Source organism: Branchiostoma belcheri, unplaced genomic scaffold (assembly GCF_001625305.1).
Source record: "Branchiostoma belcheri isolate BF01 breed outbred unplaced genomic scaffold, Haploidv18h27 scaffold19, whole genome shotgun sequence".
In the NCBI taxonomy this organism is placed as follows: Eukaryota; Metazoa; Chordata; class Leptocardii; order Amphioxiformes; family Branchiostomatidae; genus Branchiostoma; species Branchiostoma belcheri.
The window spans coordinates 2448234-2467073 of NW_017803379.1; the positions used below are offsets into that span (position 1 = coordinate 2448234).

The 18840-nt window shown below is 38.3% G+C and overlaps 2 protein-coding genes across 2 annotated transcripts in view; one reads left to right on the forward strand and one right to left on the reverse strand.

Moving 5' to 3' along the window:
• Nucleotides 1-958: 958 nt before the first annotated feature.
• LOC109467913 (Bardet-Biedl syndrome 12 protein-like) overlaps nt 959-18840 on the reverse strand; it is an 84444-nt gene continuing 66562 nt past the window's right edge. The window contains exon 4 of the mRNA XM_019766047.1: nt 959-2322. Coding sequence (XP_019621606.1) covers nt 2232-2322 — 91 coding nt within the window. The 3' untranslated portion in view covers nt 959-2231. The remainder of the gene's footprint in view (nt 2323-18840) is intronic.
• The window catches only part of LOC109467912 (ankyrin repeat domain-containing protein 50-like), a 41227-nt gene continuing 36302 nt past the window's right edge, over nt 13916-18840 (forward strand). The window contains exon 1 of the mRNA XM_019766038.1: nt 13916-13997. The gene's annotated coding sequence lies outside the window, so the exon portion shown is untranslated. The remainder of the gene's footprint in view (nt 13998-18840) is intronic.

Here is an 18840-nt window from a genome sequence, read left to right on the forward strand (position 1 = left end):
GGTAATCCTGATGCTGTCAGATTCATAGGGTCATAACGGGGTCTGATGAAAATCTGGCCACAAAGTCGGGACGTGTGCTGCATGGTACTCTCCTGGCTTGATGGCTCGGGAAAAGGCTTCGACCACCATCCGTCCGCAAGGGTGGTTTTGATTTAGGTTTGATTGATTTTGGTACACCTATCGTTTTCAGAAGTTTCAATCAGTGTCGGTTCCTGAACTTCTCATTAAAGTTACAGGGCAAACAAGTTTGAGGATTTGAGGAGTGGCATTATGTGACATTGTAGATCTTGAGTTTGTTGTTAATTTTCACCATGCTTCTTTTACCCCCCTTCAATTCATCTGTAGCCTTGATTGTTTTGAGATATTTGCTAAAACTTTGTACTGAAGTTCAGTGTGGTCTCCATATACATATATTGAAACTTCTGCAACCAGTGTGATGCACTTGAGATATTGCCCAGTGTTCATACCAACTACTGGGTTATATGGCAGCCAAATGCAGTGATATTGGAGACATGATGCAGCCATTTTCATAACCCAGAACATTGTCCCAGCCGTCTTTACTACCCGGGGATTTTCCATGCCCATCAGTGGACATCTCGGAGGCACTGCAGCTACAGATCATAAACTCTTGATGTGCACAGTGTGCCAGAACAAGCAGAGGACATTTCCTTTTATTTCACCCGATTGTTCTACCGAGGAAGCTATCAGTGCCTTTTATGTGGACCTTTCTTGTTGTAGCATGCACTTCAGGGATGCATGATAACTCAAGGAGCAACAGCAAATGCACAGTAATGTGCAGTTGGACAGACCATGATTTTCTCAGTGAAAAAAGGACAACATTAATGCCTCAGTGTAGCCTTGATGTTGGTAATATCATATTTGTCAGCCATACATTAAATACATAACTCATACAGCAATATCATAAACTTCTATAATATTACATCCTCCTTCTTCCTCAATGACAAATGTGCTCTTTTACAAAGGGCAACAATCAATACACATTTTTCTGATATACCACAAGGGCACATATTTTAGTTACTTGTAATGTTGAAGATTTCAACAGCTAGTGTACAATTTTGGAATCAAATAGTGAAGAGAGACATTCAATATATTCCATACCAACACTTATTTTCGACCACATTTGGTACAGTAGTTCTGTCGCACAATGACTCTGAGTTATTGTCCATTCATTCTCCATGATGGATTTCTGACATTTTCATGTGACATTTTTACAGAGATATATACTGGGAAACATATTGGAAATCAGGCCTTTAGGCAGCAGAATGTATAAAAAGCAATACAACAAAGCTATAAAGAATGACAAATATGCTTGTATATTGGGCAAGTTGTCCATTTATCATTATTTAAAAGAGAATTTTCATATCTCAATCGACAATCTTGATTAGAATTAGGATTATAATGCTAGTTTATTTCAAATTCACAGTTTCTCCAAGGCTACAAGTATTAGATATAATATGGGGTAATTGCATCCAATGGGTAATTCGCAGTACCTGCATCTATAGTCACCCATTCTTTAAAATGTCATATTTTTATGGCTTCCAAATGCCTAAACACTGCCACAGTGCTTAAAGTTATAGTAGGCTGTATATAATTACAAATGTATGTCATTATTCCTGTAGCATAAAACATTGTCTATGTACATGTACATTACATTTTGTATGCATTAGCTGTTTTGGAATATATGGTAACAGATCGAAGGAATGCTGTGTTTGCCTATGGGCCATAAAATATTATGAGGTATGAAATACATTATGAAACAGTTCTGTCTATATCATCAGTGACTTTTTGCAGGTATAGGTTATAATTAGCAAATAAAAGTAGCATTGCTATTGAACTATATGTGAAAGTATAATGTAGTCTTCTTTTTTGTTTTTGAATCACAAAGGTTACAAAGGAAAGACATTACCACATACAAACACCAGAAAATAGAACGCCTGAGCTCCTGTTAAAAGATGCGTAAACTGTTCACATTCTGCCTGCAATCCCTTCCAAGTCGGAAGGATCTACATGGAATCGGCAAACAGTGCGTGAGAAATGTCACTGATAGTGCGCCGTCACCTCGCCGCGACACTCCATTTACTTCTGATGACATTTCCACGCTGCAGCGATCGCATCGGCACAGAATCCCCGCCCTGACATTGGCACAGCGGTGTAGGACGTGCCGCAAGATTGATTCTGTTGACTGGGGAAAACGACGGCAAATCACAATCCTATTCCTCACTGGGTCCTGCTGGAACTTTGTCATCAACAGTCACGGTTGACAGGACGGGATGGCTCTTTGGGTGGACAGGAAAAAAGTTTCTGGGCAGGAAAGAGGGAAGATGAATTAGATTATGCTGCTAAATTCTGAAATATCATTCCACTGTTATTGCTTCATGCATAATTTTGTTATCAATGATCATGGTTGCCATACTAGTGCTGCCGTGCAGGGTATGCGATCAGAATAATCTTAGATTCTTGGTATGATTTTCTCATTGAAGAATATGGTTTTTGGCCTTTACATTATAAAACAGCACAATGCACAAGTAGTGGGCTGTTAAAATTCTGTGGGTATGTGTTTCCTTCCCACTGCACAGAATCCAGGAACAAGACAGGACTTGTGAGCTTCATTATTATTCTTTTGCACACCATTCAATGTTGAGATGTTGAGAATGCATGATATGGCATTTCTTGCCATGGAACAGTCACATAAAAGAAATATCTGATATGAAATACAATTACACTTTACAGATGCCCCCATACAGTCAGTCATCATTCAATGTTATAGAATCCAAGTTGGATTGAGCCAAAATGAAAAAAGAGGATATGTAATATTCACAAGGTGTAAGTCGTGATTTACTGCACATAAGATGTGAAATCTGTCTTATTGCCTCGGACACTGTTGTAAATGACAGGCTGTGGCTATTGCAATATCACATGGTGTAGAGACTGCTGAAGCAAGCCAAAAGCCCATATCTTGATAGATTAGATGAGGGTTCTCCAGCCCCAAAGTGAAAGGTAACGTAATTTGTCTTCACTACCAGGATAACTTAGTTACAAATGCTTGTGGGCGCCCTGTAACAGTCCAGCTCGGGCAGAAAAGTTGTTGAGTGTTTGAAAAAGAAACATGTCCTGGGGAATTTAGGTCATGCTTTTAATTAATTCAGTGGCAATATTGATGAGTGACAGATCTTTAGGCCACACCAATTTAATTTGTTGGTTCTCAGATTGTTTCAGAAAAAATATGAAGCGACAGGGCGAAAAAAAATAAAAATAAAAACAGGTCTAGGCATCCTATTATAGGCTTAAATGCTACAAAATGAGCCATGAAGTCAACATAAAAGGCTGGGTTAAAATTTAAACATTGAATTTTGAACTTTCAATCAAACCACTGCAATGATAGATGGGAAAACTGTAACAACTAGGAAGAAAAGGACTTTCCTCAACTGTTGGGGAGCAAAACATGAGCATTTTTCAGTTGATTCAGGACCAGAATCAAATTTTTTTTTTTGCAAATCAGAAAAAAACGAAGAGGCAAATCCGAGAACCAACAAATTAAATTGGTGTGGCCTTATGTTGTTTTATGTAGAAGTCAATATACGGTTTTGGGGTAAGCCATACATCATGCATAAACAACATTAATATAGGCCAGAAATGGAAACATAAAGGGACTGGAAATCATGTGTTCAATGTTAAAATCAATATCATATTTTTCAAATGGAGAAACAAACCAAAGCAAGGACCATAGCAAAACACAGTACAGCAGTGATAGTGTAAGAATGAATCAAATTTGCAGTATTTTCTAAAACACAGGTTAATTAAGTTGTAAAATGAATGGCAAAGCAAACTAAGACTTTCTAGCCATGTATACAGAACACATACAGTTGCATAAAAAAAAGAATCAAACAAAGTACATGTGTATTATATTTCACATGATCCCAAAATGTAGCGAAGAAAAAGGTTGTCATAGATGAACAAATATAGGCACTGGGCCTGAGCTACACTGTGGATACATGTTAATGAACCAATCACACCACTTCAAAGAGTATGGGTATATTTACCACGGATGAAAAAAAGTAAAATCACTTTCTTCATGCTACACCTCAAGCACATTTAAGAAACCATCACACTTTTCTAGAAGAGTTGGGATTCACCGGCTGTGAGCGGATAAAAAGCTTACTCTCATGACTGGCCTCGGGGCAATTGCTGTCATATTGGGGTCACCCCCAGGCCAAAAGCCAGCTGCTCCAGACCCTCGCGCTGCTTCCCCATCAATTGTAAGCTCACGCAATTCAGCTCCAGGCGGCAAGGAGAGTGGGTGTCCACCCAATTCAATTCAATTCAAGATAGAGCTGTTCATTCACTTCAATGGGCACAATATTGGAAGAATTCCCCTGGAACCACATACAGCCCTTTCAGTGAAGACACTTAAAAAGGGAGGAAAGGGGCATCTTCTTTTGGAGAAGCTATTCTGTACAGGAAACAGAAAAGCCAACTTGGTCATTTCTCTTTTACAGTGGATAGCAGATCAGCACCAAGGACTGGCAAGGAGGCAAGGCGTCCATCAATGTTCTTCCGTGAGTAGAACAAATCTTGGTTAGCCATTCAATAGCATTAGAGAATGTCATACAATTCCACTGGTTATCAAAGTCTAACACCTAGCCATCCCTCACCATGGGTGTAAGGTAAGATAACACTCCTGCATGCTTCAGTGAGTCCAAATAATGTATGTAAGGCTTAGCCATTCATTCCATAACATTGGGAGATGTCATCCAACACTACTGGGTTTCAAAGCAGAACAACCAGTCATTCAGCACCATGGATAAAAGCCTAAAAGAACTTTAAATGTTTAAACACTGATCAAAGGAGGCCCACATGCCCTTTTCTGTAAAGTGTAATCAGCTGTTTTAATTCTATGTAGAGTGTAGACAGACTGCTTTAATTCAACATAGAGCATAATTAGCACATTTTGTGTAGAGTTTAATTTGCTGTTTTAATTCCACGTAATGAGTTGGAGCTACCAGGAATTCATCATAAAACGTTAATAGGAAGACTTCAGCGTAGTATGTAGCCGGCTCTCAAAATTTACCATAGAGCGTTGTCGGGACCCCCCATGCAGACCCTCATCAAAATAAGTCAGATTTGAGCCAGACATGCAAAAGATTAAAGGCCCCTTTGCAGCAGGGTTTAACAGCACTGACAGAAATATATTATAATGGCAAAACACAAAAAGAAAATGTTGTAGCAATGTGACATTTATTGCAAAATGAATCTTTGAGTTTTTTCTACATCAAATTATTTGGGACTCACAGTTAGTACAGAGGACAGAGAGTGTAGGTATGTAGGGGATACTATACATCACACATTATACTATGGCATTTTTTTGGTTGGCAAGCACAGGCATTGCTTTGTTAGAGGTACAATGGAAATACATAATTATGCTAATCATCAGCTCTATACCCTAAATAAGCAGTAATTATCAGATGTGTTGAACCAAGACTAACTTGTCTCCTGATAAATAACATATAAGCATCTAAGTAATATTCCATTGTTCTGCTGAAAGTTTTGTTATACTCCAACAAATGAATCATCATTGCAATGAATCAGAATAAGTCCAGGGGGAGATCATCGGTATATTGAGTTGGACATGCATGGCTGCTGTTGTTTTTAATGTCTGTAATTAACTGGTAGTTACATTCCACAAAAATTCTTTTGGGGTGAAGTTTGCTCATCACATCATACTCTCAAGGGACCTTGTCTACTTGCATGGTCTATATGTTGTCAACAAAGGGATCCTTGACAGTGCTTCATTTACATGTACGGGACCTCTCAACAGTCATTGCAGGATCCCAAACAAAATTGTGTTGATGGGATACATAATGCCCTTTGTATAGCCATCATCTAGTTGGGCAGTCCTGGCTATAGGTCTGTCACAGCCAAACCAGTGAAAATTAAATATGAATAAGATGTGGTTGCAGCTATTTTCATGACTTTGACAGATACACTTGGCTAGGCCTCATGCTGAGCGGGAACATTACAGTTGAGTCATAAGTGTGTAATATGTAATTATTTTAATAAATAATAGATCTAGTCACACCTGCACCTGCCAATCCCTGCTGCTTCCTCATCCAGAAAAATAGATCCAGGCAAATATCATGATGACTATCGTGGTCTGTGTTTCGTGTGTTGTGTAAAATCAAAGCTCATCTTTGTATTCAGTTGTCATATCAGGGAGCCATTGCTTACATTGATTACTGGCCTCCAGCGGGCATTAACCTGCTTATTTATTTGTAATACATCAGGCAACTGAATCATATTTGGGTTTTTTTCTCAGTTATCCTTTGCTAATTCTCTGACAAAATTGTCATGATTTCAATTTGTTAAAATTAATTGTTTTGTGCAAATTATTAAAACTACTAGCTCCTATCTTACATGTATTCTACTCAATACGTTTCACATTGCTCTCAGAATCGGTATTGGAGACCAAGCATTGGAATCAAGTATCCCAACTTTGTAAGTCCTATGGGATGGGTGGTAATAGCTGTGTACTGGAGAAGCCAGGTGAGCCATTAAAACAGAGCCAGGCAATTTACAGATAGGGTAATGGCACTGATTCCCTAGGAAGTTCACAAACTGATGAGTGGAAATGCAAATTTTGCATTTGGCAAAGATTCAACCTCTGAGGAATCAAACGTATAAATTGCACCAACATTGGTTTCCCGATGCATTGTCTTTTAATTTTGACATTTGGTTCCAGTTTATTCAAGATGTGTAGATGGAGTAACGTGATCAATATCTACCGACACAGATAGTTTACTAGCTCATCTCACCCTACATTTTCTGCTGAATCAATAGCAAGGATGCAACTAAAACTTAATAAACCATTCTCAATCTGTTTTCCCTCTTCAGTGTAATCAAATCCTCCTTAGCTGACTGGACTATCACACAATTCATCCATACAGCAGAGCATAATCAATACCAAACAATTACCAAAGGGATATGTTATTCTATATACAACGTCCAAAGGTCACAAAAAGCCCCAAAGATTTTTCACTCGATAGCGGTAATGTCCAATGTCTTGAGTGAAAGTTCCTCAGCGGGTGGACAGCGGGAATCGATAACCTTTTTGTGTCGCCCCTCTGGAGAGTCGTTAGTGGCAGGCTTGGGCGCAAATCTGGGTCCACCGTGATGGAAACCCAGAAAAACAACACTTGAGGGGAACGTTCATCAATTTGGTTCAGTCTTACCTTGCCTTTTGATAGCCTATAATGGCGAAAAGGAAGAGTTTATTCTTGGGCAAATGGCTATGAATAACTACTTGGATGTATGGAGCTTAGAAAACAGATCTGCAACATAGATCATAGTTTTCAAGGCCTTACCAGTAGCTCTACAGAGAGTAAGGCATGGAATATCGGAAATAAGTTATGTCATTTGATATGTGGAATTATAAAATTTGAGGTTTATGTTAGAAAACGGTAAAGCAGTCATCCTCTATTGAAGTAAAAGTACAACTTTTTTCAAACTACAGACACCCTTTTAAAATCAATCATAACTTGTTCAAAGAGGTACTCAAAGTGGTGAATGGAGGTTTTGAAATCCAAGCTTGTGCATGAAAGAAATCGAAAAGTAGACTAGACTGTGGTTAGCCTGGGTGCCAGACTGTCTGACTGGAAGAAAGCACAGGACAACATATGATACTGCCTTAGAAATGTCTGTTCTATATCAGGGTCATGGAGCATAATACGTTGTGACCAGAGTTAATGAATCAATTACCAGTTCTCCCCTGTGAGCTGAAAGGCACAACATGCAAACTCGGTACTCATTTTGGCTTTCCAAGTTTCATAACAAAAAGACAATGAAATGGGCAAGCACACTCAAGGACTGTAAGCTGCTATTTGAAGTATTGGGAGAGTAAATGTGATGCATTACGTGATATAATTGTTCAATATGTATAGATCAGCCTGCCAATAAATGGCGCTCAAAATCCCTTAAGTGGTGACACCAGTGCATAGAGGTCTGTTATTAGCCTCTTATTCCCCCCAAGTCCAAACGTTTTACATCTTCTATTTGTCACAAACACTTAATGTGTATTTAGAAAAACTGTTATTAGCATTCTCTATTCACCACCCATGGATTTTTAGGAGGGACAAGTGATAACTTCACCAAAAGGTCAGCAAGGTCACCAACACAAAGCCATTACCCATGAATCCCTGGGGGGGGGATCTGAGTTGGAGAAATCTGAGCCATTCTTTTGGGGAGGCTGGGATACGATAAGCTCCAAGTATGGAACTGTTATGTGATTTACGCTGAACTGGTGGAGTGTTTGTAGGAAGATAAAGTAACAGGGGAGGTAGTGATAGCCTGGGCCATTGGGTCATTGGTGTTTAATATGGCTATCTGCATGGTTGGTTCAAGATAAAGTGACAGCACAAAAAATAGGGCGCATTAAAATACTTACTTTGTATTCTATAGGCTTGCATTTGTGGTTTTCTCTGCCTTTAATGTTCTCTGTGGTAGAAGATTTAAGTCTCAGTGCCATTACAGCATGTCACAGCAAAAAATGTTGCTTTGAATACATAAAATTACTATTAAAATGGAACACAATTCTCTTGGCATTGACAAATGACTTTGTTATTGACACAGGTAGTTAAGCCTGGCTTGTTTCTTGTTATTTTATGGTCTATAATGAGTCATATCAGGCTCATATCATCACTGTGCAAATAAAGGATCATTGTGTCATCAATATCTGGTTTAGATACATTGTAGGATTACTGAATGGTGCTAATGCCTCTTTCTGTGGTATATTTGTGCATAATTCACTGTACTAAACATCCATACGTACAGTACTGTGTACAAGTATGCAAGTAGTAGAGAAGATAGTGCCTGTTTGAAGTTCTTTGAAACGACTATTTACTCAAGGTAGTTTGGTAATGCCATACTCTTTCTCTGAGGACATGAGATACATTCAGAGATTCAAAATACAAATCTCTTGATACCTAAATGTAACTTTGCACTTTCTAGGAATATTACATTGATCCTTTTGTACCCTGTCACAATAGCCAAAGGTACTGGTGTTTGCACCAGTTGCTACTAGAATAGCTATACTTTATTTGAAAGTTTCCTCAAATGGAAAGTTTAGCTCAGGGCCAATTTATATCATGCCATAGATTTATTAAGCTTGTGTGAACAAAGTTTTGAATGTCTTGATTCTGGATTGATAAGACTGGCTTTCTATCCACTACTTATGACAGAAAAGACAGATGATATGTACAGTATTCTATAAGTTCCTTGAACCGGGCATTTTGCCTAGCTTTTTTTACAAGAACAATGAACAGTGCTAGTGGATCGTGGCTTAACATCCTGCCCTAAGGACTATGACCCTTTCCTGTCGCATGCAAGTCAGGTGAGCTACAACAGCCGGAATTCAAACTCTTGGTCCAGAGGCAGGGTTACTAACCACTGCACCACACACGCTTGATGTGCAAATGTACCATGGTGGGACAACTCAGTATGCATGGGTGGTGAGTCGCTGATTGCCCATTTCTGCTGATGTGTCCACATCTCTCTAAAAGCATTTGATCTTTCTTGAACTTCAAGCTCATCATGCCTAGATGTTATGTAATTATCATTCTTCGGAGATAGCCAGGCTTTCTAGAGACATTTGGCCAAGATGAAGGAGTATGTGGACAGTGTATAAAGTTGCTCAAAGCAGGAAGCAATTCAAAAACACTCACTTTAATGGTATGGCAATATCCTGAAGGTTTCCACCATCATATGTATTTTGCACATAAATGTCATAAGTATGTTAATATGTTCTAGTGTTGAACATAGGTCTGTTATTCATGTTGAAGCTGGAAGGTTTTTCAGCTGGAGTGCTGGCAGAGTGGAATGCAGATTTGTCTGAAAGCCTTTAAATTATATTTGCAGAATTTTGGATGAAGCTTTCTTTTCCATTAAATTTTTTTTTCTTTTTAAATTTTTCCTTTTTTAAAGTAACAGTTACACAGAAATTTATGTTAGGTTTTGTAAGCATTAACCTTTGTAACATTTTTGTCTTGAGAAAATTTTAGCTGAGTGGTGCTATTGATCCCCCTCCCAAAACATTAATGGTACAATCCTCCACAAGAAAGTGCCAGAATAGCAATACTGAAGTCAATCTGCTTACATAATCTATAACTGACTGCAGTTGCTACCTTATTTTGTAAGGTTACCTGTCACACACTCAAAACTACCTCAACAAAAATGCAACTGGCACATTTTTAAGAGCCTTTCACACCCAAACGCCCTGTGGGAATGTCTCAAGGTCAAAGCTTCCCTCCTTCTGGGATTAGAACCAGTGACCCTTATCACCGGAGCAGGTATGCAGCAGGATATAACCAGCTGACCTGTACCCTATGTCAGATGTGATGCATTCCCCCATCACCTTCCACACAGATGCTGCACATTCTTATTGACGTGTACAAATAATCCTTTGAGTCAGGAAGTATTGTGTTTCATTACTACAGAATCCTTTCGTCTTGCTGTCACCTGGAGGCTTAGAATTTTATATGCTTGTTGTACAGAGTATGGAGATGCTTTGTAAGTAGTTACATGTAGCAGGGTTTCTTTGGGGGTGTAGAATTCTACTTAAAGATTGTCAGTAGTAACAGTAGAAATAGAACATTTTAGACATGAAAATATTGGACTTGCCATCTGACAATGTTTCAGCACCAAGGACATAACCATATTGCTGTTCATACACAGACTGTAAGTTAACAGTTGTATCTATGGTGTGCAACTTGATAAAGGTACATTATTGGTATTTTACCTACCACAGAAAGAAGTAGTTTATCAATGGGAAGGCATTTCAGCACCATGGATGTGGCCACTGTTCCATGTTTTTCAAAGTTTTTTTGACAGAACAATGGAAAGTTGAAAACTCCAACCAAGAAGAAAATAGCTCTTTGGATGCTGCCATTGATTCTCTATAATGGATGGCCATGCTCTACTTCTTGTTGATGTACTTGTAGTTAATGAGCTATTACCAAATTTCGATCGCATCTGGCAGGCTAATCATAGCTGCTTGTGAGAGGCAATCTAGAAGACATTGACAGTGGAAGCAGTGGATTTTTACACAAAATCTGGAAATATTTGCTCATTGAACTGTCCAAATAAGAACAGAAAACTTTACCCATCTTTCCCCCAATAGAAATTCAGTTAATGAATGTCATATTTCAATGCCATAGCTAGACCTTCACATTGCTTCTTTTCTTGATAGGGCACACAACGACAGTCAAGATGCTCATCTGTTATATACAATAGGAACCAGAGAGAGTGAGAGAGCTACTTGATACATTGTCTATAGACCATCCTCTCAATCTTTGTCATTGTATGCACTGAATGATACTAATGATTGATTTAGTAACCTTTGACCCGGGTCATACTAATCAGCAGAAACCTTTGGGGGAGAAAATGTCATGGTCTCTCTTCAGTAAGGGCAGACAATCTCCTACATGCACTCTGGCCTCACTGTCGTCATTGTAAAATGCTACATTACCATAGCTGATGTAAAGATAGGGTCACCCCATCATTGACTTCTTTGATCAAAACTTCCAAGCTTTTAATTAAACATACAAAAAACTTGGAAAGTCAGCATTGGACAAGGATTATTGTAATGGGCAAAGAACAATCAAAATCAATCTTTTATAGCTAGCTGGGCTCGAAATTTTTTTTATGATCTATAGTGGTTCAAATTAGCTATTAGGATTTGAAGAAATGGATACATTTCCACACTACTTAATATTTATTTGGCAGTCTCTTACAATTTTTGGCAGCAGAAGTGAATGAAATAATTTGGGGAGGGATATACCATCAAACTGCTAGAGTTCCAACCTACTAACTTAACTAGAACCGCCCAGAGCTACAAATCGACCCGAAGGCTAACAGTTCTCTTCACCAGCTAGTGGCAGCTCTCTTCCAGCTTTGGTCTTGCCTACTGCTGAGATTAAATCTAAATCCATACTTGCTTCCCCCAGCCATCTGCCTGGAACAAGAATTTGCAATAGAAAACTCTGCTCTGCCCATCTGTCAACCTGTCAGAACAAAATGCCACTGGGAGAACCAAATCTATTATGCTTCTTGTATTTCAATGAAGAATATCCCAGCTCTTTTCTAAGACTCAACCTTGTGGTCCCTATATTTCACCAGAAAACACTTTCTTCTATAATATTCAGCCAGGGTATTGATGTAATTTAGACTCCATATATATCTAGATTTAATTGATCCATAACAAAATCCATGAAATCCTTTATATGGGGAAAGGAAGGCACAGTTTTAGTTTTGTATACGTATACAGATTGATGTTCGTTAATACGTTTTGAACTGAATATTGATACTACCAGATGTAGCAGCTGGCCAGGACTTCACAACATTACCCACTCAATTACACCCTCTTTACCACCATGCTCCCTAATTTTTCACTGGCTTCAAACATCAATGTCTCCCGTATGAGACATATCTCTTTTATAGTTGGCTTTCCATAGTTCAGTTTTGGGCGAGGGCCAAGCCTATAGAAATGCTGGGAGCTGGCATCTCATGTTACATGGTACATTCATGCAGAAATGTCAGGTGAAGGATATGCTCAATGTACTAACTTGGGGGTTAGATTCACTTGGTACCAACTTTGCCAAAGTTTGCACAGGCAAAGCCTGAAATATTCATCACTTATTGACTGGAAGGATTTGCAAGGCCTTTCTTTGGACATGACTTTTTGAATAACCATGGCACAGTGATTCCGTGTTTACTGTTGTTAAGTGTACATGTATGTTTTTGTAGTGTTCTGTCATCAGTTATTAACAGTACATTTGTATGTGGTATTTTTCTTACAGTCTTAGAGAATTGCAGTTGCATCACCAGCATACCAGTGAGCCAGAAACAGACTGCACAGTCTTCACCAACTAGGGTGAGTGAATATCAAAAATATTTCTTTTTTCCTTGAGGAATCACCCATTGTGTAGTACTAGAAGTAATTAACTCTAGGAGATCTGATTGATTGCTAATATTTAGTAACTCATGAGATATCTTCATTGATCATTTGCAAGACTGTGATAAACAGATGGCAATTAGCATTTGACATCTTATATCTGATTTTGTTTACAACATGCCCCTAGCTACTGTTTTATAGCAGTAACAACTTTCTGATATTTGACCAACTTATGTGAACATTTAAGAAACTTTTATTCTAAGACTTAGAACAGAAGAATTTCATTGTTAACCCCAAGATTAAATGCTGCTGCTCTACTGAATACTTTTGAGCTTCTGTAAACCCCTTTGTATCATAATCCCCTAAAAGCAATGTGCAATGACTAGATATTGGAATCTAAAATTCCAGAGCCTTTCCATCATACTTTTGCTTACTAATGCCGACCCCAGGGAAGGTTTTCCGCTGGCAAAATCCTCCGTTAAAACTGGGACTCAGCATCAAGTCGTGGATCCAGATGTGGATACCCCACGGTTTATCTGATATTCTGCGACAACTTGGCACCATCATAGGCGTGGCTTCTTCAACCTACAGGTGTCTAATTTACCAGAGGATATCAGATCAATCTAAAGCTCTTCTCCCACGAGGAATTCAACTCAGACAAGTTCAAATAATTGACTTGAGACCAAAAAAGTGAATTGTAATTAAGATAAAGTCAGGGTAGAGGGGTGTGGAGGGGCCTTCTGATTTGAGGAGTTGTGGTGAGAGCTCGTTGCTGTGTTCTGGGAGAAAATGCCTTCATCAATCCTCGGTAAGCGCCGCATGCCAGTGGAGATCACACGGCTGACAGATATCGACTAAACCATCACTCACATGTGAATCTGTGGAACATCTTTGGAGGAGTACATTATTTCAGAGACCTCTGGTGATGATGCTTTGGAAATGACTTGTCTTTCAGGGAGTGGATGTTTTCTACTGGCTTATCCTGTCAAAGCGCTGTGCCACGTTTCTTGGTTAGAAGCCAACAAAATCTTATCAGGTGAGTGATTTTCCTTGTTGTTTTTCATAGTTCTGAAAAACTTCTCATAACAATGTCTTTGAATATATTCTGTTGGTTTGACACATTTAGGAAACACAATATTCTGTTGGTTTGACACATTCAGGAAATCATACTTAGAGGTCTAAAATATTTGCCATAATTTTGTGCCATTATGAAGGGTTGTAATATTGGATCTGCTTCAATAACAATGCCAATTAAGTTGGATTTATTTACAGTACATCTAGCAATCATGAAGATTGGTTGAACTGGAGGGCAATGATTTCTTACCAGGATTAGTTTTATTTCACATCATTACTGGGTGGGCTGCTTATAGTGCCATAATTCATCGGGAGCTTTCAAGTAATTATAAGAGGCCCTAAACCTTCTCATGGTAGATGTAACAACTCAGTTGGTGCAGTGCAACAATGTCTACGTCTCATGTTGGCAGTGTACATACAACACAAATGGTGTGCATGGCATACTGGTAATTGGTAGCCTGCATGACATTCATTTTGTAACTGGGCTCCTTGCTTCTGCTATCTCGAGGTAGCGACAGCTAGGAGCTCCATATATATATATAATACCCAGGCTAGTAAATTGGTTCTTTACATGTAAAAAGAGGGAATCATGCACTAGATGAGTATCTGCTTTGCAGGTCAGATATCAGTTGCCCTGAATTTTGTCTCTTTCTTAATTCTCATTTTCAGACAGAGAATTGATTAGCTCTGCAACCTCCTAATTGACAAGATGTATGCAATGATGATTCATTATTTTTTGTCTGCCAACATGATTTGTAACATTTGGCCTGGTTTGGATGACTGGGTTTGATAGAAAAGCCCATGACAGAATGAGGTTTCCATAATAAATGACTACTTAAGATATCCATCGAACATTATCAGAGGGCGTTATACAGAGAAATTTGGAGTCTATAGCTTTGACATTTACCTCCCTATTGCATCTTCTTTGAACACCTTAAGCAGTTATATTATAGTCATTGTGTCTTGTTACACCAGTACATTTAGGTATACAGGTTCAAAGAACTGAAGTTACGTATCAATTTAACTGTACCGTACCTAAATAGACTTGTACTCAAGTATATAATTATATATTTTGTTACTAAAAACATGTTATTCCAACCGCAAAGATGAAAATTTAGATTACCACTATGAAAAGGATGAAATTTTAGCACTATGTTAGGTATGTAGCACTAGTGGCCGTAATAATTACATAAAGAAACATTTACTCACACAAGCATAACAGCATTCACTTTGAAGTTAAAAGTTGTTAATCAGTACATTTTTTATGACATTCACACAATGGATTTTGACCTTTTCACATTTCTACCATCATAATCTTGTATAATGAATAAGGTCTGTGTAATGAATTCTCCAACAACGTACATTACCATTCCTTGGATGACATTCATTTTACACTTCAGTGCACATAGCAAGCAACAACTTCTAGGAGGAAATTAAGACTAAATATTTATTGCTACTCTGAAATTACTTCAACCCCGACAAAACGAGTTTATGATACTATACTGAAATGTCATGTATGGAGTAATGTAAGTTTATAGTTACGATGTAAGATATACGTCTTCATTGTAGTCCAATAGAAAAGTTATTTGACAGCAGTGAGTCATTAGTAATATGATTATTCCACTGGGTCCTTCCTGAAAATAGCTTTTTACACAAGATAATGGGATTACTAAATGTAGTATTGTTCCCATTTTATTTGATTTCCATAGTATAATTGGGCTGATAAGCACTGGGTGTCCCTTTTATCCTGAAGTCTGTTGTCGTAATGTCTTGATGGATTCCCAAGTAGATGTTCTATAATTCAGACAAACGACAGAGATTGAGAACATTGGCTTTAGTGGGGCAGACATCTGCTTTACAAAGATTTATTGATTTCTCTGTAAGACATGGCAAAGGGATGATTCAAAAGAAGTTAGAAGTACAGTCCTGGAAAAACTGCCAAACATCAACTTCAGTATTGTGAAGACAGCGTACACCATGTACTTGTAATCACTGTCATTGGCTGTAGTTGATCTCATACAATCTGTAGTCATGCAAATTGGTTTTTAACACCTAAACTATATTTTTGAACACACCAATATAACTTTTAGCACCTTTGTTTGAGGAAAGTTGCTTCCTCAATTGTCATGATGTTCATACTATGGTACTTTGAGGTTGTAATGTTCATAGTCATGATCTAACCCCCAAGTTAGTACATTGAGCATATCTTTCACCTAACTCACTTTGCCTTTTCTAGTTGCTGCACTTATCCAACATTTTGGCTGTCATTCAAATATCTATATACATTCAATTTGATATCTTTGGAACAACATGTTTGAGGGGTTTAATATTACAGACAGGATAGCCATAGTTATCTAATGTTTTTCTACATACAATTTACTGGTATGAGTTATTATCCTTTTATCTGTGAAGGTACATAGATTAATTGTCCCAGAACTTCCCCATTTCTGATTCTACCAGAGTGCCCCCAAAGGTCAAACTATAGCACTTTCCCCCTGTCGCAGGCAGTGATTTTACATTGCTGTTTAATATCAAATTAAGGCAATGCCTCAGAAATCCAATTTCTAGACGATGAGTCAGGTGATATTTCATCTGGGGACGATTGAATTCGACAACAGTCTATATTTCATACTGCTTGGGGGCTACGACCTAACAGATCCATGTTAGCCAATAGTTTGACCTAACATACAAATCTCCACTTTTCAGTGTTCATCTTGTATTGAAAATCTCAAAGGAATCTATTGCCACTATACTGGGATATTTTAAAGGACTATATGTCACCTCTATTGGTGCAGGGAAATTCATATTCAGAAACAGCCTATGGTATTCATAAACATACTGCACATGTACTTTATGAAATATGAATGAATGGTAGATGTACATGTAGTTACACAAGCAGCGGGTATATAAAGAAAATAGCAATCAATTCTTTACCTGGCTTGATCTGTTGGGGGTTGAAGTCAAAGGCCTCTGTAAGGAGAGATATGCAGTTGCAATTTTGCATTTGCCCACAAGGGGTCCTCGTATCAGTGTCCCACTGTGCAATCACTGCCGGCAAGTCGGCAACATAAACCCTGCTATAAGCATTTGTTTAACAATCCTGCAATGTGCTGATAGCGAAAGGTGAGCCCTTCTTTTGCATTTAAATCGATCATATCCCCAAGTTCAGTCGCTAAAACCATTTCTGTAACACTTATCCCATACATAATACCAGGTCTTAACAAATGCCCCCAATGTACAAAGCAGAGATATGCAAAATTTGGAGAGACAGACATTGGAAAATCCTATTTCGCTGAGCTGACATGGCCACAAAGCTTGTAGTGGAACTAATGTATGGGCTGGTAGTGATGTTAGGGACCAAGAATGCAGTTTCCTAGGGGTAAATGTGGGTGAGTTCAACCACCTGTTACAGGGATGTAAAAAACTAACTTTGAGATGGAAGGAGATACAGGTGGGAGTTCACATGAGGAAAGCGTGGGACCAACAAGTCAAATATAGCTGTTTTTATCTTGATATGGAGAGATATAAGAACTTCAGAAGATATACGCTATGTCATGACAAAAAATGGGAAAGTTTCTTACCAGTTGAAAATACATTTTTTATTTCCTACCGTTTGGTAGAAAAGAGGAGAAAAATTTAACTTCCTAACTTCTGGAGTTATCAGACTGTGTAGTCTCCCTCTCACATGATGCCCTACACAGACCTAAAAATGAATGATTGAGCCAGACTCTACAGGTGAAACTAAATTACCAACAGTAAAGAAAAGTACAGAAAGGATCATCCCTATCTCTGTGATCTCTCCAGTACCTGTCTCCAATTTTCTGGGATCAGAAATCCGATTATCATGGAAATCAGGGATAGCCCCATCAGCTTTCCCCATATTAGAGCACTGCCACCGGTAATTTGGTTAGGAAAGGGAAACTGCCCAGGGGTAAAAGATTACAGGTAGTAGATGGATGTGTAAAAGCTCGGCAACATTATCAGGCATGTCTAAATTGTCACATTGTTGTTAGTCACTGAGGTGGACAAAATCTGTTTTTTTTTTATTGCAATCCTACAAGCAGAACATGCATTTGTTGCTTTGGAATACATATATCAATATGACAGAAAATCAGAAGGCATACACGTATATTCTTATACAATGTAAATACCATGTCAGAAACATTTTAAAGACTTTTCCCAATATCTACAAGCATACCAAAGCAATGTTCTATCAATCAGGTAATCTTGAAATATTCTTTTCAAATCTACTTGAGCAAATGTTGTACAACAATCAATTTTGGCATGACAGAGACATGTTTGATAAACATCAGTCGCAATGAGAACTGATTGACAAGCATTGGCCATAACTTTGCTTTATTTCAATTATTTTATTTCACTTTATTTCATTTTATGTCATTTTATTGAAATCACAATACAAAGGCAACCCTGGCAGCATCTCTGGTAACAGGGGGTTTTCTGAAATAGACAATCACGTGTAGGGTTATTCTTCCATCAAACAGTATTTAATTTACAACTGCCCATAGAAAGGATGCACATTTCCAGGAGTGGAGGTTTATCAGTCCCCTGCCTGCCAACCATTTGTCTCCCAGCAGTGATTAGGAATCTCCTTTCATTAGACACCATTAGTCACTCCCAGGGTTACATGTACAGGGGATCTGTATCTCATATCTCATCACATCCAATACAGCACACATGGAGGATGGTACCTTCTGTAGAAGAGATGGAGTAGATGCTTCAGGTATTTGATCATTTTTCTTTGTTTTAACTTTCAGCAAATAACAGGCAATGATATACTGTGATTC